We start from the raw sequence: 27,596 nt of genomic DNA, 5'->3' as shown, positions 1-27,596 counted from the left end.
CTTAGGCACAGCACTGCTTTGAGCTAAATTTATTTCTGTCAAAACACAATTACAGACCTAAGGTGGCACCTACGGGAGAAATCAGGGGATCATGAACATCTTCAGGATGCATCCTCTGGGAACCAGGATTAACTGTCTACAGTTCTGTCCCACTCCAATCAGACCAATGTAGAGATATTTTCGAGGATAAGTAAATACCTTACTTCCGGTGATCATCAGGATTTGTCCTCTGGAGACCATGAATGTCTGTACAAAATTTGATGGCAATCCATCCAATAGTTGTTGAGATATATTTCAGTGTGGACCAAAGTGGGGGATTGGCAGACACACACTGCCCTATACATGCCCCTAGCAAGGCAAAAAAAAGTGGAATTTTGTTTAAAAATAGAGTTTACTCAATCGAGTTGTGACCCGTGCATTACCTTGGCTCATAAACCACATTAAAAAAACAAAAAACACTACCAGGTATAAATATATGCAGGAGGTGTTCTCCCAAAGGCACTGTTGTTTGTTTAAATCCTGGCCAGTAAATCAACATAAAATATTGGAAGGCTGGTACCAAAAATATATATCTCTGTGTTATTGCTTTGCAATTCTGCCTCCATAACCACTTCGATGTGTCAGAAATTCCTCTCAACGAGAGAAACAAGCCGCCACACTAGAATTATGACCCGGAGGCATTGTGTTGGTTTCAAACATCAAGCTACCTGCTCAGTCATGGTTATGTGATCTCTCTGGCCAAATTAAACAGGAAATGGCTCTCTGCGAGCCTCATGGCTGGGAGGCATTAACATTAAAAATATGATCTTTGATGACGTTTTGATTTCAATCTCCGTCTGATGAAACTCAGGAGAAATATGCTGCCTTCCCCAGTGGGAATGCAAAATGAGGTTTTACACCTGTGTGTTTGCAACAGCCTGCCAAAGGGTGTGTTTTTTGTAATATAAATAATTTAAGCAGTCCACTTTGAGTTTGCCTTAGGAGGAACAAACCATAACCCTAATCATGAAAGCATCATGCCGGGTTTTAAAGGCACAATCCGTGATCCGTTATCACACTAAGTTATTAATGTTTTCTGATGTTTAAAATATCAGAACGTATATAAATCAATGTGAATACAAGAGTAAGCTTATAAACTTATACAATAAGGGCATATACTTCAGACTGCACAGCCTGTAACAAAGCAGTGCTGACGTGCAAGAAACAAAACATATGCACAAATGAATAAAGAAAAGCTTTTTACAACCACTATGTTAAGTCATGTCTGAACTAGCCTTGCAAGTCGTGCTTTATTTAGGCAAAGATTGAAACCCAATTTCAAGTTAATATACTTTAATGGTCACAAATATAACCACAAAACAATATTCCAGTGCTGCAGCGCAGCATCATGAAAACAGAACATATTTCCAAAATAAACTTCATAAATCTTTTTAAGATGATTGAGATAACAAAGCAAGTATATATAAAAGATGCAATAAAACAAGGAACATCCATTCATCCAACAAATTATACACACATTAAAATCTCTCTAAAAAGGCATCACGTACCGTCAGTTGGATAGCTTCTTCTTTTAATGTGCTGTTACAAATGTAACTTTATTTACACCACAGGCTAAGCACTCTTCTGAGCTCCCAAAGGCAGTTATGGAGAGTTATGTCACTTGACACTATTCTTTGAGCCCTGAGAGTAAATTCAGTACCTTGTGCTCTACTTATTCTGAGGATTGAAGAAACACATGCACTAACATTATTCTTAACAGTATAAAGCTAAAACAAATGCACCACAGTCTAATAAATACAACAACAAAACAGAAGCCTGTTCTTCAAGATTTTCTGGTAAAGCTGCAAAGCCATGATAACACTGTAAAAAGTTCTTGACAGCAACTGCTGTGAAGGTTGTGATTTATTTCGCTATGTAATTCTAATTATTGAGATGATGTCAGTGTGGATGGGTTATGTTTTTATTCTTTATGCATTAAGTGCAGTACGTTATTATCACGCTCCAAGCATTAATGCCAGATGTTTTAAATACACTCAAGGTTTCCTGTTATGTTTAAGGTTAAGTTCTAATGAGTTCTTTGTCATCCTGATACTTGCAGTTTTGCAGCTTTACCAAAATTTAAAAACTACTGCGAAGATTCATGGAGTCATGGAGTATTTCTAACACTAGGAGTTATTATTATTCATGTATGGTGCTGTCTGAGGATTAATTGCAGATTTATATGATGGATAATGTGGATTTATAATATGTAATCACAGGAAGTGGAAACAAATTTGAATATTAGATTAGTCAAATAGAAAAAAAAGTCCTATTCTGGTCTATTCATTTCCGGGAATATGCAAAAATACTAAAACATAAAATGACTCCCTGTATTGAAACTAATTTCCCATTTGATGTAATCACAACTGTGCTGCTGCATGGGTATTTTAAAGTCTCCAGGAGCCAACAGGGTTAATTGTGTTCAAGAAATAATGCTGACATTCAAGATTTAATGCACAATTACCCCGATTTCACATTTGAAAATGTGCGTTCAGAAATCATTCAAATGGTTAGTTTGACTAAATACTGATGTATTATACCAGGGCTGGTAAAATGGTGAGTAAAAGAGTTAGTTCAAAAGTTAGATTTTGTTAGAGTGAGAGAGAGTAAAAAAAGAAAAAGAAAAGAGCATTCTTCAGGATTTAAAAAAATACCAAGATATTCTATTTTATGGCACCACTCCTCAAGTCAAGTGCAAATGATCAAAGAAAGGCAACAGGAGTAAACACAGGGGTAAGGGAGTACAATGGAAACGCTTCAAATACGGCTCCTGTATTAATCTCTATACTTTCAGTGGTACCTGTGCATTCACCCAGTGATGTAAAACCATTGTTGTTATAAAAAAAAGAAAAAAGGATTCCCACATAAAAGCTAAAACCAACATAAATAAGAAATATATAGTCATGACAGAATCACATGTGAGGTAACCCAAACTTGTAGGATGTGATTAGTAAGTACCCATTGGACAGGGTCTTCGGGCACTGAGTGATATGACAGGAAAAGGCAGGTATGGTGAGGGGGATACCGGGACATGTGTTGGGGGTCAAGAGGAGGTGTGTCTCTGCCTTTGGCTTCCTGCTTTGCCCCTCTGCTTGTCATACTTGACAGAGACAATAAGGAAGACCAGCAAGGTTATGCCCTGGATCCCCGCCAGGAGGAAGAAGTAGTAGTGCAGAGAGCAGTCATTGATATTACCTAGAAGAGAGAAAACAAGGACACTATTATAACAGAGTATGGAACGCCAAAGCTGAGACTCCAAACAATGAGACTGGCATTCAGGTGACGCTTGAAAACTTTGTAATGACAAATATGGAAATTTAGAGAACAAAACAGTCAGTCACAACGTTTTCGGAGGGGGACAGCAGGAGGTTTCTTTTATCACACACTTCATGTTAAAAGAATACTAAAGGCAAAGGTAAACGGCCACGAGCTCACTACTGTGACAGGTTGCTGTGTGTTTTATTTTTTTTTTTACTAGACATGAAAGGCAGCGCTTGAAGTGCGCATGGCAGGGTAATGCGATTCTGGCAGGAATTAGGATTCAGTGGGGTGGTTGGGAGGGGTGGGGGTGGGAGGGGGTTTCTTACTTCTCATCTCTACACTGTGAGCACAAAGTGAAGACAGTTGACCCTGCACTTCACTGTTGACACAGAAAGGCGGTATTGATGATGTGGGACTGAAGTATCAGAAATAACAGAGCAATATGGGCCCTCAGCTGTGATCTGACCCAGGGAGTCTTTCATCTGTATTAAAGAACTGCTTGTTTCCTCATGGGAACAGGATACAATAAAAAAGGAGGAAGAAAATAAGCTGAGGCTTCCACTGTGATTTGCTGGGACTAAAATATGACTTGTATACAGGAGAGAGGGGAGGACAAACACACGGTGCTGAGACTGACAGAACTGAGAACAAACTCTACAGTAAGTTTCAACACTATTTCTTGTCATCCCCCCACCCATTTCCTCCTACTGGGTCTAATTGTCTTAACATTTGCTGCACAGTTGATTGAAGTGGTCATCCACGCTCAGCAACACAGCTCGAGAGGAAAGCTCTAAACAAATCCTGTTTTCGCCTTGCGTGGGTTTTACATGAGGGGCAAAGCTGACAACAATACAATTGTCTCCACTGTTCAAGTATGGGGACAATTGGATTGGCATTAGAGCAGCTTTTGTCCTCTTGACCATGTCAGGCAGACCAATTGACTTTGTAGCCAACAACGTGAGATGAGGCGGTTTACTGCTTTGCTTTGCTTTGCCCCTACAATGAAACATTTAGGGGGTGAGCTGGTTGCTGAAGGGCGCCTCACACTCAACAAAGGAGGATGCTGCAGTTCATTTAAGAATATGTCTTTGGTTTATGTAACAGTCTCCATGTAAGGCCCAGTTTCACCAGTGAACAGAGATACCTATAGCTTACATCCTACATTATCGTCAAATGAGTAAATGTGAAGCCCCGGAGCAAGCTGCTGTCTTCTCAGAGAGCTCCCATTAGTTTCTCCATGTGGAGCTGTCACACCAAATAAAGAGCCAGAGAAAGAAAAGCAGGCTTGATTTTAATTAGATATGGAGGCAATTCTCAAATCAAGTTCTGTCTTTTCACACGGCAGGAGTGTGTGCGCAGTGTGGGCGTACAGCAGTACGGTCTAATTACACCTGTCAATTTAAAGTTAACATCCCCCTAGGTCAAGATGGTGCTTAAGGACAAAAACTGGATGTTTAAAGATGTTTCATTTATGTTACATTTTGCTTTTCTGGCCATCTTATTGAATCATTTTGGAATATGTTTATATGATGCAGATATAAACACAAATTAGATGCTTTGCAAACTGTTTTTGCTGTGTCTGAATCTTCTTAAGGCTTTACTCCTTTACTCAAATTCACAGCACAGATAAGGTCATTATCATTTACATTAACAAAACTAGTGCTTGATCAAGTGAATATATTGTAAAGCAAGCCTTGTAAAAAAAAATCAAGAAAGTGTAATATCAAAATGAAACTGCCCTTTGTACAGTCCTTGATTGATGTGCTTACATGGAAGACTAAGGGCTGCATTTTACTTGTCCAAACAAACGACAAGTGCAAAGTAGTGGGTCTTGGACACACAGACTGTGTCGGTCTCTCCAAGCAAACCATGTATGTATAGGAGCGCAAACTGCAAAATGACTGGACAAAATTGAGTATAAATTCGACTCTTAGCTGGTCACATCACTGGTCTTAGGGCTGTGAAACAACTGTGACGATCACAGTGATGGATGACGACAACAGCTCAACAAATGGAAAGACGTCCAGATGGTGCAGAGCGGCATAACCTGAACTCAAAGACCACAAATCTGCAGCCACAGGCATATGGTGTGGGACTTAATTAGTCCAGTGATAATAGAAATAAATAAATAATAAAAAATATCTTTAAATATGACACAGCACAGCAGAATTTGCTTTGTAATGGATTTAAAGAATAAACATGACCTGCTATATATTTTTTTTTTTTTCTGTAAATTGGAACGGAGGTTGTGATGTGTGGGGTTAATGAGCTCTGGTAATCTGATGTCTCCCGCATAAACAGCCGAATGCTGGGTTATAATTGACCCGTCTGATGTGTGTAGAGGTGCGGCGGTTACTTTGTAGCAGCCTGGTGTCATTTGCATGTGATTTAATCGAGGTAAACAAAGTGAATGAGCGCGTGTAATGGCACTATGCTCTGGCGCAGCACTTCTCAAATTGGAGGCTGCAGATTTATGCAGACACGTGTGTGTTCTGCTGCCTTCAGATGGCTGCAGGGATTTCATGAAATGAATGAGAAACTTTTCATACAACAAAGTGTAATAATCAGCCATATTAATTTATGGATCAATGCAGGCTGATGTTCCTGCTTTATCTATGTATAATGTTATTTTTTTTTTTTTTTTAAAGGCATCTACTGTCTACGTGGTTCACTAAAATTGCTTATTTACATCTGAATTCACAATGCATCAATTATTAAAAAATCACAGACAAGTAAAACAAAGCATTACCAAATTTTGACTGTCTGGTATAATGAATAATTAATCCATCCCATAGTTGTTGAGGGCTGAACAATTAATTGAAATATTATCGAAATCACAATATGGCCAAGTGCAATATGCGAATCCCAGGAGCTGCTTTTTTTTTTGATAAAGATAAAATGAATCACAATATACCATAAACGACAAAGATGCCAAAGCCTACAAATCATATTCTCCAGATTTAAACGAACAACAACACCCAAAAAGAAAAAAAAAAATCACATCATCATCTCTTATTAATATTAATATCTTTTTTCTGTGAAAATGAAAAGAAAAAGTGACGGTTCAAACTGAAATCATGAGTCATGTTGCAAGAGCAACATCTGCCAAAGTAATCGCAATATGATTTATATTTTTGCACATCATTCAGCCCTATGGTTGAGCTATTTAAAATCTTTAAGTGGTGGACCAATCGATTGACCAATATTGCCTTCCCAGGGTTTTACATTACTGACCCTAATGCTGACTACAAATGCAAAAGTCTACAACAGAAAAGAAAAATGTTTGTCCTTCAACAGCAGAGTAAAAGTGAGATGATTTTCTGTGAACATGGACATAAATCTGCCCATATGCTGAAACATAATACAAACGTTAATAAACTAAGCTGTATAATGTCAACAGCCACCTCACTGCATTCGAGGCAGTTGTGTGTGTTACAGCGTATCCTCAGCTAACACAGAAACCTTCATGTTGTTGTACATGATTTAACAGGGCGTCCTTTGCTACTAATCAATGAGCGGGATTTACAAATTTGAAACAAGTGGTGCTGGTACTTTGCATGATCAGTTGTGATCAGTAGAGCAGATCACGCTCTATAATGTCACCATGTGTATCGAGCATGGAGATAATTCCTCTCCCAGTCTCTCTGTTGTGTGCATGCGTCTGTGGATAATTAGAAATCGAGGGGAATAAAGAAACACCGTGATGATAGGATGCATCACACAGAGGAGATTCTTCGTCAGTGCTCCGTGCACTGGGCCATCGCTATAGTTTGAAACCTTTGATCTAGGAACAGAGAGCTGGCTGACGACTGTGAAGTTCTGCCAGAGCATTAATGAAATGAATGGCAAATGGAAAACCGGACAAACACTTTGACCCCCTCTCGCAGTTTTAATTTATTTTGTTGTCATCTTAATCCGGTCAAAGGTTTAAATTGTGGAAAGCAGAGCAAAAACCAAAGCAGCATTTGAATAATTCATAATGTGCACAACAATGTGCTTGACAAGAGAGCAGGGCAGGAAAAGGGAAGTGCATTTGTGGCGATGGTTCTTGTATTCTCGATCGATAATTCACTTTAACAGATAGTAAACCAAGGGTCTGCTGCTGCAGTCTTAATTAACAGAGCAGTATCACTTACAAGAAGCAAGGAACATGGCATACAAATTATGCAGAGGGAAGACATATGCACACTGGCTGAACACAGCAATATCCAGAGCTTTTAGTAAAATATGATCTGAAAGTAGAATATAGATAATATGAAAATAAGTGCAGGATTTACAGCACCATATTCAACACTCTGTGAGTTTGCTCTTGGGCAGGTGCTGAATGTCAACACAAGGCATGAAACAAATTCTGATTTTAGGACATCTTTACCGCTTTGAAGGAAAAAAAAACTGTTCCTGCTCTGGTGAGATTTTTCTGGCAGATGAGTGGATCTCAACCTTTGTTCTAGATTTCAGAACTTCTCTCTTAACTAGCATCCAAGCAATGAAAAAACAGCCTGGCAAAAATAAATAAATAAAAATTTCAGAACAGTCCTGAAAATTGTGCAAGGTTTCAGTTTTGTGAGGGTTCTTGCTCCAATTTCATTAAACATAAAGTTAGGCTCTACCTCCTCCTCTCAGCCTCTGCCCCCCCCCCCCCCCCCCCCCAGGGCCCACATGGCTGCTAAGCACTTTCAAAAATTATGGAAGGCTAATTACAGGAGCAAAAGACTAAACAAGGACTTGCTGTAAAAAAAAATTAATGAAGCCCATAAATATTTGACAGTTATTTTAAAGGCAAATTCATAGCGAGGGAGGGAATGGTGCAAACCAATCACAATGGTTCACAGAGCTTTCTATATGTGTGCTCAGAGATCCTGTTTTACAGCTCCGAGTTAGTAAATGATGAGATTGTGATTGTGATTACATTGAATGCCCCAGTGGAAGGGGTCAGCTGTCTCATATCTGAGTGATATAAACTCGTGGGACAGTTTACCTGCAAGTGGTTTTGAGTAGACCGTGAATCCAGATGAAACAGGTCAATATCAATTTGAGGTTTGAAAATGGATCAATTGATCCAGACATCAGTGCAATGACCCAACATTTTAATGCTCCAGTGCCTTCAGTACCATCTTCTGCCCCAGAGTGAAATCAGAGGGAATCAATGCATGTTTGTTTCAGCTATAAATATAGCTATTTTCTGCAGCTCTCCTCTGCCTCAGAGAAACTTTACGATTGACACTGGAGTTTTAATTGTCAAAATTGCAGACAGTTGTCTCTGACGTGTCCAAAAATTAAATTTTCAAACAGATCCCTTTCAGACAGAATAAGAGTTTGTGTTAAAGTTGCCAGATCTGACATTAAAGGTTTCCATTAAAACATTGACATTTCACTGAGTGTGATCCAACACTTCATGAGCAGGATGTGCGAATGTCAGCTCGCTCTGAATGTCTGAACACGTCCCAGACATCTGATATGAGATCAGTCAGGACTTAAACACTGCTCCAAGAAAAGGCCATTTCCTGTCACGTGAGCACAGCCGCACACAAAAAACCATTCACTTTGAGCGAAAGATACTCCCACAAAAGGTGGAACTAACTGAATGCAACAAAAGACATTTTCTCGAAACAAAAACCTCCCCCTGTGGAAAAGATAATGCTAGTGAAGAAAGTAAAGCGTGATCTTTGACCGACTTGGCTTATGAGGTTAAAACGGCTCCATACTATCTTTGACAGGAAAGGATGAGGTGGTGTTAGGCCAGCCCTATAAAAATACCAAATAAAAGAGCGTGATGAATGACTACTCCTCCAGATGTAACCAGAGGGGGGAAGGATGTACCGTGGGATTTGAGAGATCAATAATTTCAACACATAAGCTCAATGTTTTAAGTTTGAAAACAGATGTGGCTGAAATACTGAATAATCATTTTCACCATGGCTGTGCAGACTGCTGCCGTGAAATTTCAGCCGCATATATGCTCTTTCACCCCCACATGTGAACGATTTTCCCATTCAACATGTGAATGGGAAAATCATTCACATGTTGAATGGGAAAATCATTCACATATGGACACTTAAAATCTCCAAAAACAGGGGGCTTCACTTAGAGGACCCTAAAGAAGTGACCTGATGTTTTGTTTTTGTTCTCGGTATAAGATTAACTGAAAGAGTGACAGATGGATGTTTGTAGTGGTGTCGCTGACACAATCATACCCAGTACCTCTTACCAGAATTCATTTGTCACATACTCAGACTTCAACACATGAGAATAGTCAGATAAAATCCTAACAGCCTGGTTGTCAGGGGGCGTGGGCGTCCTTGTGGTCTTCCTTGCTGACTTTTGAAGAACTTGAGCCTTGATCTTCACCACTTTCCAAACCAGCCGGCAATACCGTAACAAAGGGCAGACTCAACATCTCTTGATGTGACACTTTAACTATGCTGACTGACATTACTTTATGCAGAGCAGGGGAAAGTTGGAGCTACAGCACAACACTGGAGAGCCGAGCATCCACCAGTGTGACGTGAGACTAGCATTGCCATCTCCATGTAACGCTCCAGGGACAGCTTTACTTAAGAGGAGTAGGGCTATGTAATCAAACCCCCAGCCTGTGATTAATGCTGCTCATCTGTCTTCAGGCATGCACAGCTCAGTACAACTCAGCACAGCTCACCCAAGATGCTGTTTACTGCACACCATTTTGCCCGCAGCCATGGAAATAAGTTGAATCCATTCCACCTAGAGAGCCACGAGATGTGGAAGACGCTAACATCTGACAAACTGTGAAAAACAGCCACAAAAACAAACTGCGTGGTTCCTGACTGCACTTAATGCCTAAGCTTTGTGCCATGTGTCTTTTATCAGTGGCCAGGAGGATGTTTTGTTCCATTTCTGCAGCTCACCTTTTAAATTACTTCTTTTGGAAAGCAAACAGAAGTCTTACAGGCAATCCGGCTCTAGCTTAACTGCCCCTCGAGTAAAGCAAGGCTGAGCAAAGGATGAATTTATGAAGCGTGCCAAACATCTTCCCGTGCTAACATCATCAAAAGCACCTCCCAACCTGTCGGCACACTGTATTAATGAGCTATTAGGTGTTTGTGGGTAAACAATTTACAGTGTTGGCTTATTTACCGCATGCTCAGGGAAAAGTGCATCTGGGTTGGGAGCCTCCTCTTGCTAGGGAGCCCATCCATCTGCTGCCACCACCACGCTATTCATTCTACCACTTGGACAGATTTACACAAACCTTTTGTCGTTAGTCTGACATGTCAATTTATTACCGGAAACACTCTGAAAACAAGAGAGCTGCTCACGTTGCCCCCCCCCCCCCCCGCGTCTAATTTACAAACTATTTAAGTGGATTTTAAATCAGCACGAGCTATGAACGTTCTTTAGGTGTGTCCCTGGAAAATAAATTTCTGCTTTCTGAATCGATACCAACAATTCTATTACCAGTCCATACATACAGTCAATGTGCAAAGTCAATAGTGCCCTCTATATGCACTGGGCATCTAACAGCACGCTTGACAACTGTAATGCTCAATTCAGGTGGACTATGGACAACCCCTAAGAAAACTGTGTGAGTAATGATCAGTCACCTGCGTGCTAAAAGACAGCCTGAAGAGAGCAGCAGCACTCTTTAAATTCAAACCTAGATAAAGTCAGCCCAAGAGTCTACATGCATGTCAGATGGCTACAGGGTCAATAAAACACACACACTGGAACCTCACACCAAGTGGGGTAATTGTTTGTTTCTGAGCAATGTCACAACACATATTGTGTAAAGCCTGATGCACAACACACACTCAATTAATATACTGTCAAAGCTCCTTATTCGGGATAATGTCAATATTTCTATCAATAAATAGATGTTAAAGATTGATCATGGATAAAATAAAATTTAAAACAAACATGAAGTTTGAAACCTGCAATAACTGATTTTTTGGCAGCAGAAATGAACAGTGAACACAACACTGTCATATTATTACCTATTGAGTTGGTATGGTGAAACTTTTTAGACATGTAGAAGATACAAAGAAACATTTACATTAATTCATACACTTTATTTTTATTTCTCTTTTCAGACTCCTGGGGAAAATATCGGTCTCTTTAGTGGTTAAATGCTCAACGAAGTTCACCAGCTAGTTGCTAACTTTGTCTGTCTTCCGTTTGGTGCCGTGCATGTAGTGTAAAGCCATTTTTGTGAGACTGGTGAGACTCAACCAAAAAAGTTAAGTTGCGAGCAGGACAACCAAAACAATGAGCTGCAAGAAGCTATAAATCTAAGTCTGGTTTAGGGGAACTGCAGATTCAGGTGATAATTCACTATGGGTTCATCAATATTGAGTGAACCCTTACAAGTGACACATAGTGCCTTGGTCCTTTCTTTTTCTTTAGTTTGTCAAGTTTTTCCACATGTTGGTGGTGGTGTGCGGAAATACATACACATACTGAGTGTTTGAGTTACTGCATCTCTTACCAAAGTCTCTGTGGGATGACATCCAGCCGATGGCCCTCAGGGAGACAATAGCCAACAACCCGTAGCCCACAAACGAACCAATCCCAGAGAAAAAGAAGAAGAGCCCCATGATGGCGCTCTGCATGGACTTGGGGGCTGCAGAATAGGCAAACTCCAGACCTGCAGCAAAGAGAGAGTAAAGGAACGGATATTTGTTAAATTACTGTGGAATGTGAGGGACATAAAAAAAAAATTGAGAACAGTTTACATACTGTCATATTGTAACGTAGCCTGCGTTGTCATGCTATGTAGTTACAAGCTTTCTCAGAACACATACTGGCAAGTTCATGTCTGTGATAGTGGAACAAACGAGGCATGTAACATGAAGGGTTTTGTTGACAGCAACTGTTTTTCTTTTAGTACGTTGTATGTGAGACCAACCACAGGTCTGTGGTGCCATATCTGGGTATCTACTCTGCTTGGTAGCGGACTCAAAAAAGGAAACAAAAAACATTCTATTTGTGGAAAAGTATCGAAACTATCGCACTCATCATCACTCGGTATTTAGTGTGTCATGAGAGAAAGACTTGGGGAAGTGAGAGACCCAAGAGAAAGGGCGATGTGGAGTGAAAATTAACATCAAATCTGTGTCTTTTTTGCCTAGAGAACTGTCTGCCTGCGAGCTAACATTGATAATTTTCATGGCACCTCAAACATGTGATTTTTCAAATGAGGCCCTATAGCTACATCTGTCAGGAGAGATTAGGGAGCCACAGTTAAATACGTTTGCCTTTTAAGACCATACTTGGAGAGGGACATTGCACAAATGAATGTGACGAATAGTTTCCTTACAGATACCTAGCAAAGCTAGTAGTGCAGAAAAAAAAAAACCTTCATAAGAAAAGAAATGATAAAAGCATGACAAAAATAAGGTTATTACTCAATGGGAAACATGAATGACCTTTCAAGAGTTCACAACGATACATTTATTTATATCCTGAACTAACCTTTTGATAGCAACAAACACTGGTCAATAGCTATGCATATCACAGGGGATTGCAAAGGTTGATGAGGGCTCTGAGATACAGCGCTGCACGTGGTAAGAGAACAGTACAGACCGATATTGTAACGTTATGTTAAATTCAGCTTTTTGTAGCAACAGTAACTCAAGATACGATCATGTTGGCAACCACAGCTTTCACCACACACAAAACGAACAGCTTGACCTTTCTTGACCAACAGGCAGAATTATTCGAGAAACAAAAGGCAGCCATGGAATTTCACATGTATATAGAATTTTTTCCTCCCACGGGCATCGTTAGAGGGGTGATTTTTCTTTCTTAGAAAATAACATTAGCCTTTAACATTTTCCAAAATGCAATACATAATTAAAAATACTGTAGGGAATCATTTTTGCAAAAGTTTTTGCATATTCTTATTGCCTGAAAGCAGACAGACTTGGGTGGTGTATGTGCAAAGAATTACCCATCGTCCTACAAGACTGAGGATTGCAGCGAGGAAGTTTGAAGGCACCTGAGGTTTTAAAGAGATTTATTCAAACAGAAGACGACTAAGGGGAAATATTCCTCTTTACCAGACATATGTCACAATTCTGTCAGCCAATTTTCCTTGAAGTAAGCTCAGTGGGATGGTATGCAGGGAGAATAGAGAGTAAGTTTATTTTAAGGATCCCTATAGCTTTGTTATGTCTGGATTTGAATTTCAGGGACCCTGATAGTTTCGTTCAAATTCCACTGTTTTATAGAAGCTTAATGGAATTCTGTTCAAGGGCTTTATAATACCCTTATTAAACAAATCTAAGTATCCATGGATTTTAAACTTAAAGATGACAAATGTTCATTCCCACAAAAACACAGCAGCGACTGGATTGGGTAGATAATCCTTCCACCGTGGTGAGAAAAATATGAATGTTTCAATCTTCACTCTTAACAGAGACATACAGCGAGGTCCATAAGAAAGAACCAACAACAACATGATCAGCCTGAAGCCATGATCGTGACTGTTGAAGAGTTTAGACTGATCAATAGACTCCAAACAGATACAGTGCACTCAGGAAGTATTCAGACCCCTTCAGTTTCTTCACGTTTTGTTATGTTGTAATTATGCTAAAATAAAAAATCGTCAATCTACACTCAATACCCCGTAATGACAAAGGTGTTTAAACATCTCAAAGATGATCAAGAGAAACGGGAGGCATCTGAGCTCAATTTGAAGTGTCATAGCAAAGGGTCTGAATACTTTATCAATAATATATTTTAATTTTTCCTTTTTAATAAAAATTCTGTTTACACTTTGTCATTATAAGATATTGAGATTGATGAGGGGAAAATGAGTTTAAACAATGTTTTTAGCATAAGGCTGCAACATGACAAAATGTAAAAAAAAAGTGAAGGGGTCTGAACCCTTTCTGAAAGCACTGTAGATAAACACAACACAAGGGAGATTTCTGTCAAGTATATACTGTAGGATAAAAATGTCCCACAGCTGCCACATTGCAAAGTTCTGTATCCCACATTCAGTACATTTCTCACAGACAAACTCCATTCTTTTAATAAAGGCGAACATTGTTGCTGTTGCTTCATGCTTGTCTCAGATTTCACAGCGGAGATTTGACATAACATTAGAGCAATTTCTGGCATTTCATCTTTAGGTCAGGGCTCACAAGAAATGGGAGCCAGTTTCTTACAGACCAGTTTTCAGCTGATTCCCTGAAAGTATCAAAAAGAAGTTTGGAGCTGTCAGTTTCAGCTTGAACTACTCTGACCTGCTTTGATTCAATGCTTTTCTTTTTTAATCATTTTCTTGAAAAGAATAGTGAAGCTATTTCGCTGGGGAAAACAAATTCTGCTTAATTAAAAGTGAAGGATTGTGAACAGCCTTATATTGATGAGCTTATGTCTTGTACGATATCAGAACCTTAAATTGAAATCAGACGTGGGGCCATATTCACAAAGCATCCTATTGGGAAAATTTTTCCAGGTGCTGTGAATCTGTAAAAAAAAAAAAAAAAAAAAAAATCTTTGAATTGTAATGTTTGAAATTCCTCAAGATAAAAGTTATTCACAAAGGATCTCAGCCATTAAGACACTGTCTAAGGTGACAAAATGATGAATAGACTGGTTATTACCAAGCTGAGGACTTTCATAAAGGTTAATTTACTAAAGTTACCCTCATTTCAAGTGGTGTCTAGTCATGCAGATAGTTTTGGGTTGTTGTGCCAAGGTTTTGACACATCTGGCTTTAGAGCTTTGGCTGCCACCCATGGACCCCAATGGAGATTAATCAATTTTGTTTGTGCTCTACCGTGAGAGATTTGTCAGACTGCAGAAGTTTTCTTTACAGTCTTTATACCATGGAAGCAATATGTGTGGTTGTATTAGGCCATTGCGGGCAACGTTGCAAATCAATGAGCCTGATGTCTTTATGGAAATACTGCAGATTACAAGATGCTGGCGTCAATGTGAATTCAATGTGGCTTCAATTTTCTGCATATCAAACCAATGCTAGAGCGTGGTAAACAAGGTCAGGTTAAAGTTTTGACAAGTTGTCACTGAAGGCTTGCATTCACTACAGTGAAGCCCAATGTGTATTCATGTGTGATTCTTATTTTGTTGCTATAAACCCACCACATTGTCTGTGAGATTATGCCACTTTCAATTGTAATGTACTGTTGGCTTTACAGTGAGCCAAGGACTGTGCCTTTGTTCTTGTAGTCATTAGCGTGTCCAGTGTAACGCCTCCCAAAAGTGAGAAATGGTGCGTACCATTCTTATGAGGATGTTTAATACTCATTCCCTGCCTCTTTGGTCTACATGCAAATGTAACTGTCGGCACCTTCAAAGTGCTGGACTGATAATTAAACGTACCTTTATTTTCTGTGTATTGAAGTGTAATATGTCCCTCTGAACAGTGTGACAGCCGAGGAAGCGTGCTAATTGGATATTTAAGAGTTGAATTTGCAATACAACTTATGTCAGGGTGATTTGTATATTATCTTTTATTATCTCTCAAGTGTGACTGTGTGTGGGGAAGGGGGGGGGGCATACACTGTGATAACATATTCACTATGCTGGCATATATCTAAATTCAAAGTGCTAAATGTCCAGCACACACCGGCTGACTGAACACTGAGGTGAAAAGTTCATGTTGTGATGTTAAATGTGTTGCAACTTTGACTCTCTGGGAAACATGGGAGAGTACAAAGTAGATATCTGTGCATTTCTTATTATCTACTCTGTTTGGACAACAAGCAGAGGAAGAGGGCTGATGTGAGGCTAGACACTGGCAGGAGAAAAGGCATCGCTTCATCACCATTTCATCAGTAAAAAAGTGACTTTATCCACAACTTATTTACAAAATGTCCCATTACTGAACAATGTTTTGCAGTGGTGTGAGAAAATCAGAATAATCAATTGTCCATTGACATCTTGGGCTATTTAATCTGGACTACAACCCACAAACACATTAAGTTGGTGCAGTCTGGCAATGAATCAAACACTGTTGAAAACGGGTTTATACATTTGTCTTCACTGCTTTCTTTCATTCTTAGGATAAGGTCATTTTTTTTTGCACACAATCCACTCAGAGGGGCTCAGTGTGAAGGTGAATCAGACCAACTCAAACCACGATGCTCATCACTGGACGATATTGTATTTTACTGTTAGACTCTAAATCATCATGTCGACCTGACTGCAGTGCTAAATGAGAGCTTCCATTAGCTGTAAATTCCACAGGAGATGTCAAACAACTGTACCTGCAATGCTGGCAAAGATTTCGCTGATTCCTATCAGCACATACTGAGGCACTTGCCACCATATGGGTAAATCTGCTGCATAGTAGATAACGTTGCCAAGCACCTGGTCAATGGTACCATTTGATTTGATGATCTCCAGGCGTTTGGTCTCCAAAATACCTGAGGGGATGGACACAGAAAACAATGCACATGAAAACAGTGAACTGTGCGAAAGACAATGACACATATATAAGTTATAATGCTGCAACATAGATACTTAAGAAAAAATGCAAACAGGGCAATTGGGTGAATCTCTTGTATATTTCAGCCAGGATGAAGAAACACAAAGTATTTATCACTCTGAAGTCCATGACGCCAACAAACAGCCAACACACAGCCGGAGTTAGAGGATTCAGTGACAGTCTATTAAAGATTTAACTAGTTTCTAGGCTACCCTACCACTTCATTAAGATCACATCTGCATGCCTCCATATTATGGCAGTCAGCAATGGAACAGTGCAGACGGTTCAATAATAAGAGCGAAGCAGTTGTCATCACCCGCTACCGCCTGCTAAAAGCTTTATTTGATAGCTATTATCATGTAACCAGCGGCTATTTCCAGATAACTCCCAGAGACAGCCTCCTATCATAACTACACTTAATGCTGCATTTGAGAGGAGTTGTAGCCTTGTAATCCGACTATCCTATAATACCAGCCGTCCATCTCATGCAGTGTGGCCACTGGGCGGCCAAGAGCAAGTCTCATACTATAAACACATATCCCTGCTTTTATTTCCCTTACTAAACATCACATATCAGACAACCCAGTGTGATCCCTGGCAGCTCTGCTCCGGCTTTTTAAAGAGAGCGAGATGCTTTCGGACACCTAAAAGCCATTGAGCTTTAACCAAAGCAGATTAGACCACAAAGTTAAGAGAATGTGATAAAACATGCTAAAAAAAAACATCTCTTCAAAAGCAGTGTCAGTGCAGCTTTTCAGAGCTGGGCCCAGCATGTGGCTGAAGTCTGGGACACAAATGAAAAGGGGATCAGAATCAGTCCACTGTCGCCTTGACAGCGTATCTTCAGCTGTCCCTTTGCGCTGCACGGGAGGTCCAGCTGTCCTCGTGCCATCCATGTCAGAGTGTACGATGAAATCCTGTGAAATATCTCTGCAACAACTTTATCCTGACAAATTCCTGCGCATTTCTTGCACATGGTGATCAAAGTGATTCTAACTCTGAAAAGCAGTGGTGTGAGCAATGTCGTGGACACAGAGTGGCAGGCTGACAAGGCAATGTGACGGACTGGCTATTCTCTGCGCAAATGATGCCACACTTGGTCATTCACAACTATCCGGTTTCAGCTAGTGGACAGATGCAGATATGTACTGAGGACATGTGGAAAGCCAGCTGAGGGAAATACAGTTCAGAATGTATTAATAGTGTGAGCCAGCTCCCAGGAGTCAATGTGTGTAACTGAGTGAATGTAAAGCAAGGAAATGTTGGGGATAAACAGCAAACAGGCTCAGCATATTATTCTTGATGCAGACACAATTTCATCAACACTGAATCTCAATAACTCACAAAGTATCTTACTGTACAGATTGGATCCAGCTGTCTGATCTGACTCCTAAAATCCAGGACAGAACTGTGTTGCACACTTGTTGTGTATTCACCTACTGTTCTGTGACCAGTGCCCACACCACTGCACCACCATCGTAAACCCTTTCTCTTCACTCCCAGGACTCTAAATTGCTTTCTACAATATTCAGAATTTATTTAGCCTGAATTCAAATGCAAGGATTGCATTTTCTTTCAAGAAGCCAAATGGAAAAGTAAATACCTGAATAGCTTTTGAACATCAGAAATGAATATGTTAGAGCACCTTTCCGCCTGGGATTGCTCATGTCCTCTGAAAAGAAAATATTACTTTCAACTGAAAAGTAAGCACATCAGATTTGGTTAATAGCCCTATTACCAAATCTTGCCAATTGAAAAGGATGCTGTTGATGGGCGAAGTCAAGCTTTAGTAACTCAGACTAGACCATCAGAAAATTCTCCCTCAACAAACTTTCTCATCTCTTCTTCACTATGTCTGTAGAAAGTAAGGCTCGAGGATGAGATTGGTCTAGTATCCCTTTCTCTTCATCTTATTGATAAAAACACACAAAGACCACACATATGCTTACATAGGTACTCTATGCTTTAATCTATCGATAATTCTTGTCACTTACTTATATCTGCTTGTATCAGGGGCTTAAAAAGGATCTTAAGGTAGTAAGATGAGCTTTTACCACATAGAAAAATATCCAATGCTCTTTTTAAAAGTACAATAAGATCTAAATACTGTGTTTTGTAGTTTTGATGACTTTATAGAAAGTTAAGTTTTGCAGAACTGGATTAAGAGAATCACAGGTTTTTGAATCTGTCAGGACACAAGTATGATCTTATTTGACGGCTCCAGTAGCAGTCATGGGGCTGCTGCAGCAGCACACATTTACAATATTCCTGTATAGCAAAAGGTAAATTAAAGGTGATATTGTTATGCTCAAATGGCATTTATAGAAATATTTGTAGGTGCCTTTTCGATCCAGACTCAATCATTTGTTAAAATCATTATTCTTTTATACAAAATCAAGACTGAACAGGGCTTTCATACCAGACCTCTAATAGATACTTTAGGGCTTATATTGTTCAATGAATTAAAAATGTATTATTATTTTAAATCGTACAAACACAATATTTAATAAACTCATTTTACAAATGAATGATCCTGCACAATTGTAAAATTTTATTCAGGGCATGTTTAACAATCAATTGGCAACCTGATCCGATACAACAGCCAATATCTAAAAGGTCACTAATGACAGAACATGTTCATATTCTACGAGGTAGATGTATTGTGCATCTGAGAAAGCAGAAAGGGCAGTGGTTGTGGATAATATAATGTGCATTGATTCTAAGGAGTGTTACTGATTTGCTTTCTTCCTGCCTTCAGGCTTGTCTCTCTCAAAACATTTTAGCCTGGATGTATCAATGCCACAGCGCCCGCTGACAGGCCTGGCTGAGACTTTATTTCCAAAATAATCCACATGCTGGAAGTAAATAGGACTGAACAGCGGTGCTGCATGCAGGTGCAGTCATTCAGGACCAAAAAGTGAGATGCCACAGCTCCCCCTGTGCTCTACAGGGTGAGGGAAAAAGCCACAACTGTGGGACTGTTCTCCCCCTTCGCCAAGTGGAAGTGATGTTTCGATTCAGTGACAATTAATACTGTCTGTGACACACCATCCACAAAAAACAACACAGTAAAGGCAACCATTAGTTAGAAAAAAGGTTTTGTCAAATACCTGTAAATCATACTCAGGGCGGATCGATAATGTCTTAGCAATAACATTCCTCACAGAGCATTCCGCATTTGTACCATTGTTTGTGAGAGACTGAGCCATTTGTAATGCCTGTCTTTTGAATTAAACTAAGAAATTATGTACATGTGACACTACAGCATCATTGCTCATTGCCTTGGAAGTACTGATTACATGTGGCATTTAGCACAGAAAACAAGCGCAAGCTTTGTTGTTTCCTTGGTGTTTCTCTGGCCTACTTATGTGACAGCGTACAGAGGACATGTCTGTTAGTGCACTCACCCGCTGCCACGGCCGACCATATCACAAAGAACATCCCCACTGCAATCCTCTTCAGAGAGGAGGGCAGCAGGCCGCGACGTTTCAAGATGGGGTCCACTACTTTGTCCTTAAGGGGAATCAGCATAAGGATGAGCACTGCGTCAAACATGGTGAGCCAGGCGGCTGGGAAGCGGAACGTCATCTGGGGGATCCAGAGGAGAAAGATGAGGTAAAACTGTGTAAAAAGGCAACAAAGCATGAAAACTACTGAGAATGTCAATGCATTCCAACACAGTTCAGAAAGTGTTAGTGTGCATATGAGTGTGCCTGTGAGTGTGTGTACTTCGGGCTTGACATTGCTTTGGCACCCCCAAGTGGTCAAAACCAAACATAAAGATATTAAAAATATTTATTCAATTCACAGTAAAGAAAACACACAATCAAATAAATGTATGATTAGTGAATGAATTGCAGAAATATTATTATCATTATTATTAGTAGTAGTATTAGTTGTAGAAGTAGTATTAATAGTGGAAGCAGTAATAATTGTAGTAGTAATAGCATACTTTTCGAGTGGCCTTGACACAAACAATTCAAAATAATTTTTCAGCACAGATCTAAATCTATTACCATAAAGTGTAATCTATGAGAGGAATAATTACACTGCTAAAACAGTGAGCATACAAAGTGTCTACAAGTTCAGGCAATATCTCATTGAAGGAGCAATGAAAGACTGTAAACTGCTAGAGATGTTTTTTGCAATTCAAATTCCGAGTGCCATCTGAGCTCCTGATGTGTCTCTGGTTTAACACTTCTGATAGCATCATTTATTCTCAAATTGAATTTCCATTTCTTGGAGTAACCGCTGGCAATCTATACACAGCTCCTTAGAAGCTATTTTCCTCCCTTGTTTGCGCATTATCATATTCAAAATGATAGAAAGTACTCAGTGAGATTTTTTTCTTTGCCAAGAGAAGCATGGCATGAATGACGGGGGTGTCCCAGCAAGCCTCGGTCTGTGGTAGGCATGGTGATCAGCATTTTCTACTCCCCAAAATGGACTACATACATTATGTATTATATGCATACACGCTCCATATCATGTGTCCCAAGAGATGAAAAACAAGTATCATTGAGGGAGCATTGAAAGAAAAGGTTATTCTTCCTACAAAAAATTATGTTTCTTTTGTGGGCAGTTCTCAAATATTTGCTTTGTTGAGGAACTATGGGTAGTTTCACCGGCTCAGGCATCCAAACACATACAAATTAAACAAAATCATTCTCTGAAGAAAATGTGTATGGCTTATGGTTATTTTTTTTTAAAGGGGAGGTGAGTTGGCATTGCTTTGTATATAAAAAGGTCACAGGATGCCATATAGATACATTAAAAAGGTAGTTTTAAATATATCAACAAACAAATATATCAGCAAATACTAACACTAAAACAACATGTCACCACAATAGAGTATACTAATGTCAGGACATAATCTAATCATAATGCCTGCCTTCCTTTCCTTGTTATCATTATTAGTGTGGACTCTTGTTTTTTTGAAGAGACAGTATTTGTTCAAGCTTAGGCCCTGAAATGTGACAGGTGAGGTGAGGGAGCAAATCACAGAGGCATCTAATCTCACTTCCCTTTTGATGTTGAGAGGTGTCGAGGCTCGTAGCAGAAACGCTTAGTTCCGTTTTTGATACGCGATAAAAAAGCATGAGGGGGAAAAAAAAAAAACACACAGCCAATATAGTTCTTAAACACAGTCAGAGACAGTGGAATACAAGTAACCAAAACTATGTCACACCAGTTTAATAGTGTCACGAGTCTAAGTGAATATTATTGTGAAATATTAAAATATACATGTGCCAATTATACAACACTAGGTTAGACTGTGAGGTTTACAGGCAAGTGTTTCACTTCGCATTTCCATGAAATCAGTGCACTTCACCATCACCCCCAGTGTGCCTCTTCAAAAAGCAGAACAACCGTGCTATACATACTACACCTCCTAGTCTATTCCAATTTCATCTCTTTTAAACCTTTGATTTTTGAGGAGTGGTGTATCATGTGGAGGAAGTGAGGGGGTTTCAGTCAGAACTTAACATCCAGTCTGTCAGAGTGAGACACAGGTAAGCCAGCAACACTCGTCATGAAGAGTCAGGGGGAGGCGCTGCTGTGGAGCGATACAATCACAGCCAGGTTGCTAATCTGTGCGGTTTTAGTCTGTGAAGTAAAGTTCTGACTTAATCCCCAAGGCATTACCAACCTTTGCTGCTGCCTCCAGCTGTTGCCTACCATTGTGTCAGAGACCTACCAACTCCTTTAGTTTAAGCAGTGAAAAAAATCTAGTTCAAACCTACTTATGTGCAGGCAGGTTAAAGCCCCACACTGGTATGTTTAATGCAATAAAATATGAATAGAATGAATAGAATTATGCAGTAGTTTAGTTAACATGTGAATAACACGACACAATGTCAAACCACAGATGTCACCACAATGATGTTATTTTTTAATTAAACAAGAAACAGGTACTTGGACTGAGAGGGTCTCCACTTTAGATTACCTGGTGGGATTCAACAGTGCTGTTTGAGGCGGTATCAGGAATCCTCAGATGGAGGCCCTGCAGGACGTACGTTGTCTGCATCTGCAGCACAATAAGGAGATTAGAGTCTCAGCATGAAGTAATTCTCCACTTTCTGATCACCAGGATGTCTGCTGCAAAACCATTCTCCTCCAATATTGAAACGGAAAATAATCTTCCTTCATATTAACACGTGTGCATATCTGGAACTAGAGGAGCTCATATTACAATATTAAATTCTTTCAGATTTTTCATCTCATGTGAAAAAATTGCTCATAAATTTTGATTGAACTTACAATGGGTTGATCTTACCTGGAAGTACACGGTCCAATATGGGATGAGGGCAAAGAAAACTGGGAGGATTTTCATCAGGGCTTTCACTTCCTCTACTTTCTCCTCTGGAAATTTTCCTCCATAGGTCACTTTGGCACTGTCTAGTAGTGTCGGTTTGTTGCTTCATGGGAATTTAAAAAAAAAAAAAAGAAAAAGAAAAAGAACCTTTAAAATGCTATTTAGAAGTACAGGGTGATTGGCAGCATAAAATAAACACATAAATAAATAAATATATATTATAGTACAATTATCCTAACTCTTGAAGTGGGAGACTTAATCAGCCTTCTTTATGAACATCTCACTCCTAAATAACAGCTCTTCTAGAGACAGGAAAGAAACTTTATTCTAAAGCCTATAATCCCCATCTCAGGAGAGAATAGCCCTAATAAGAAATTCTTGAAAGGCTACAGGATTGGCCAACTTAAAATATTCAATGTCAAGTTTTTGAACCGATTGTGCTACTTTGGTTCAAAGTCAAGTAACAGCACTTCAGAATAACTTCTCACCACAGGGAATGAAGATGAATGCCTGGACCAGTGAAAAAAAAAAAAAGATTTATACAGCGGGATCAAAAGAGGCTTTAACATAAAGGTCTATCAACAACACCTGGCTGTGTTATTCCACTGGATCACAGTCACCATCCCACTGAACTTTACCGTGAACTAAAATACTAGCTACACTGTAGGAAAAGAGCTGTCCCATTGAGAATGATGAATGCTTTGCTACACTGCAGTTATTGTGAGCGTGCTGTTTGTCATTCAGTGTGTGTTTCTTTAGCACTTTTATTGCCTGACAATAGACTTTCATGATATCTTTCTCCTATCAGTATATAAAATGCCTTAAATTGACTGACACACAGAGGTGATACGCTGCTCTCACCGGAGCAAGTTAGGTTCTTTAGGTTTCTTGGACCAGCAGGCGAAGCTCAGGATCTTGGCCATATCTGTGAAAGCGCTGCCATCAGCAGGCTTGGTGATGAAGACAGTTCGGCCCAGGAGAAAGACCAGGAAAGAGACCCCGAGGCACACCGCTGGGATGATGTAGCCCAGCTCAAAGCTGAAATTTTGCTGTATGTAGGCCACACCTCCCAAAGACAAGATGGCTCCCAAGTTAATGCACCAGTAGAACCAGTTGAAAAATCTGCGTGTGGCCTCCGGTCCTCTGTCTTTGACCTGAGATTACACACACAGCAGGATGACACAAATGCAAGGAGATTGTTTAAAATGAAATAATTTAGCCATCTCAGAGAAAAGACCTTGAACCCTAAACATTGCTACAGTTGTGTCATGACAGTTTGATTGTCAACCAGCAGCCTTAGTCAGCTAGAGTATAAAAGAAAGAAGTCATCAGCACTTTGGTAGGAAAGTTGCCACATGAGGAAATTAACTCCAAAAAGTCTTTTTTTTTCTAAGCAGCAGCTGCACTGGTGAACAAAACCAAAAAATGCATTAGTATAGACCAGCTTGAAAAATCATGACAGCACAGAACAGAAAAGACAAACTGCGCTGACAAAGAGGAACCATGGTCACAAAACTGAAACTGCCAGGGATGTGAAAGATAAAATGGTTAAAATTACTGTATTTAGTATGATAATAATGTAATTAATAGCTGTATGAAATTGGTAAAAGTATAAGGTGACAAGAGAAGGGAGTTTTGATGTTTTGGTTTTTTTTACTTAGGGGGAATTATAAATTATAAACAAAATAAACAGAAACTTTTTGTTTATTCTTTATCTTCTCACTGTGGCTCTGAACATTCTGGAAGAATCTGCAATGACAGCCTGCACCATTAGCTACCAAAACTGCAATAAATTCAGTTATACGTCTATGCATGCACATAATATTATTCTCATAATGCCACTGAGCCATTCGATGCAGTTGCCCCTGTGGTGGAAAAGATTTTATCAGTGTGTGATGAAGTGGACATGACTTTTATATATGAGCACAAAAGATGCAGCAGTACAGCTACAATTAACTATTGGGGAGATAATGTCACGGCATTCACAAGCCGATGCCGAGCATAAATCTTTCTGGGGTTCTTCGCTGAAGTTGTGCTGTGTCAGTTACAAAATCACTTGATTGTTCTGTGTTACCACCACCTGCACTTTAATGTGTTGTAGAATAATACATATACAGAGTAATTTTGCTTTTGTTGCTCCTGAGTTTAGTTTAGACACAAAATCAATCAGAGTAAGTGGTTGCGTTCCCTCCAGCCTTTAGTCAAACATGTCAAGACAAACATTTTTAGCGATGACCCTCAATCAAACACATAATGTGATCAGTAAATATTACATTGCTGAGAGACATTACATCTCACAAAAGGACAAAAAAGGGACACAGTTACAATACAGTCGTCCCCCCCCCCCCCCCCCCACTCTGAATCCTGCTTTAATTTCATTCCCCAACTTTAAGATCTGTCCAGTACTAGCTGCCTAAACAGATGCCTCTATGCTGGTCTGGTGTGCAGCCCAAGTAATACTACTAGTAATACTGGAACGTTATGATTTTTGTGCTTATGGTGCATATTAATTGAAAAAAAAAAAAAAAAAAAAAACTCACAACATTAATCATCGCAAATTTCACACTGCAAAACGCTAAAATGAAATATTAAATTTTTCTTAAACTGAGTAAATTTCAAGTATAAGCAGGTGCTTATTTTGTTCTTTCAGCTAGAAGAGCAGTAGTGGGAAAGTTCTGCTTTGCCTGATGAATATTGTAATTCAAAATTAGTTTGTCAAGTTAATTTTTATATAATCATTTTTTCCCTATCAATCTCTGGCACTAGTAAAAGCCGGACTAATTCCATATGTTGCTTTATGTTGTGTGCTGCTGTAACACGTCTGTGTTATTGTGTTTCTCTTTTGTTTTGGTCCAATGTATGGATTGGGCTTAATGTTGTACATGCTGTGTTTGAACACGATCAAAAGGAGCATTGACAGAAACGTGACAATCTTGAATTGAGCGTAGTGGGATCAAGCACTAAGCGTATTCACCCTGCCAGTCCCCTTTGAAAGGCTTTACCCACTCCTGATTCGATTACTGTGAGAAACAATGATCCCATTGACCAACTTCCCCGCTTATTAAACTGCTTCCTCTAGGTACTCTGGATAATCTGACATTATTGTGTCACCAAACTGCCAGACGTGTTGTTTCACTCCTTATCATTCATAGCATTGCTCTTGTTTATTTGTGTGACTGTGCATTTGTATGAGTGAAAGACACACTACACTATGGCCAACCATGTCAGGCCGTGATGATCAAGAGCATGCATGTCTAACTGCACTGTCATGGTGTAGCAGAAATACCATCACATGTCTGATTTCCATGATGTCACACTGCATACCAAATCTCACACAGTCCTATGTGAGAAAAAACACCTTCTAGTTTATGATAAAATCTAAGTCTCCTTTAAACATTATTTATTTAATATTGACTTTGAGATCTGAAAGAAATATTGTTCATACTGTACCTGATCTGCCCCAAATGGAGTGATGTTGGACTTCACAGTACCCACACCTAATGCAATTAAAAAAAGTCCAGTGTAGACCACTGGGCCACAATACGGGGCACGAATGGGGCAGGTTACATTGCTTGGAGGGGTACTGTTTGTGCTCAGACACTCAGCAGGCTGCACAGGAAATGCCACCTCTTCTCCACACAGGTGTATCCTGGTGTCTTCATTTGAAATGAAAGGGAAAAACAGCAACCCAGCAAAATATAGGATCAAACTTGAAGCAATGGTCCAGAATTTCCCAAGGTATGCGTCCGCCAACCAGCCTCCAAAAGGTGAAATCAGGTAAGTTACTCCCATGAACACCAGAGGTGCCTGACTCGCCTGAGTGCCCTCCCAATAAAAAGGATTGCTATTGAGAAAAAGAACCAGATTGGATGTGATGCCATAGAAGGCAATCCTTTCTAAGGACTCTGCCAGCAGGATGGCTGCACATGCTAGACGTCTTCCCTGGAAAACTGATGGTGGTGAAGGTCTGTTGGCAGTAGAGTCCAAAAGAGGGGTGCTTTCACTGGCATCCCTGTTGTTAGCCATTCTCAACCAAATTTAATGGCTTAGGTTCCTATTAGATTAGCAAGAGTTCAAACCTGAGAAGAAAATACAGAGCTAGTTTAACAGGTTAACCAAACGTTGTCATCACTGTGTACACAGAGAAAACAGCTTGCTGTGCCTTACTCACAATATGTGAGTAGTCCAAGGAGAGTCACTTTGCTTATCATGTGTGATACAAGCACCTTCAGTCATGTTAACCTAGCTTTAGCACAGAAATAGCTTGGTAAGAGTTTGGGTTTTACATTACCTTTAACTACTGAAACACGTCCCTGGGGTCCTCGTTGTCTCCATTAACGTAGTTAATGTGTACCGCTCAAATGTTTACTTTGTCTCGTCTTAAATCGACACTTTATCTAAGGAGAACTGGAAGTCAACAAAAAACAGTCACAGTACTATCGCGTGACACATAGCTCAGTCAATAAACTGTCACACTTGCGTTTCCCTTGAGACGATCTAAAAATGAAACGCACCCAGCGTGCCCTGTCACCGAGGCGGTTCACG

At 39.7% G+C, this 27,596-nt stretch overlaps 1 protein-coding gene across 1 annotated transcript; it reads right to left on the bottom strand.

The window, feature by feature from the left end:
* Positions 1-1,315: 1,315 nt before the first annotated feature.
* slc15a4 (solute carrier family 15 member 4) lies at positions 1,316-27,519 on the bottom strand. Its single transcript, XM_056377199.1, has 9 exons — positions 27,343-27,519; positions 26,502-27,130; positions 23,913-24,205; positions 23,013-23,154; positions 22,683-22,763; positions 20,143-20,323; positions 16,515-16,673; positions 11,762-11,920; positions 1,316-3,234 (listed from the first exon to the last, which is right to left on the bottom strand). Exons 2-9 carry the CDS (start codon positions 27,075-27,077, stop codon positions 3,083-3,085), a joined length of 1,743 nt encoding a protein of 580 aa, XP_056233174.1. The 5' UTR covers positions 27,078-27,130; positions 27,343-27,519; the 3' UTR covers positions 1,316-3,082.
* Positions 27,520-27,596: the final 77 nt, after the last annotated feature.

The sequence above is a fragment of the Seriola aureovittata genome, chromosome 5 (genome assembly GCF_021018895.1).
Source record: "Seriola aureovittata isolate HTS-2021-v1 ecotype China chromosome 5, ASM2101889v1, whole genome shotgun sequence".
Classification (NCBI taxonomy): Eukaryota; Metazoa; Chordata; class Actinopteri; order Carangiformes; family Carangidae; genus Seriola; species Seriola aureovittata.
This window is presented reverse-complemented; position numbering and strand designations above follow the sequence as displayed.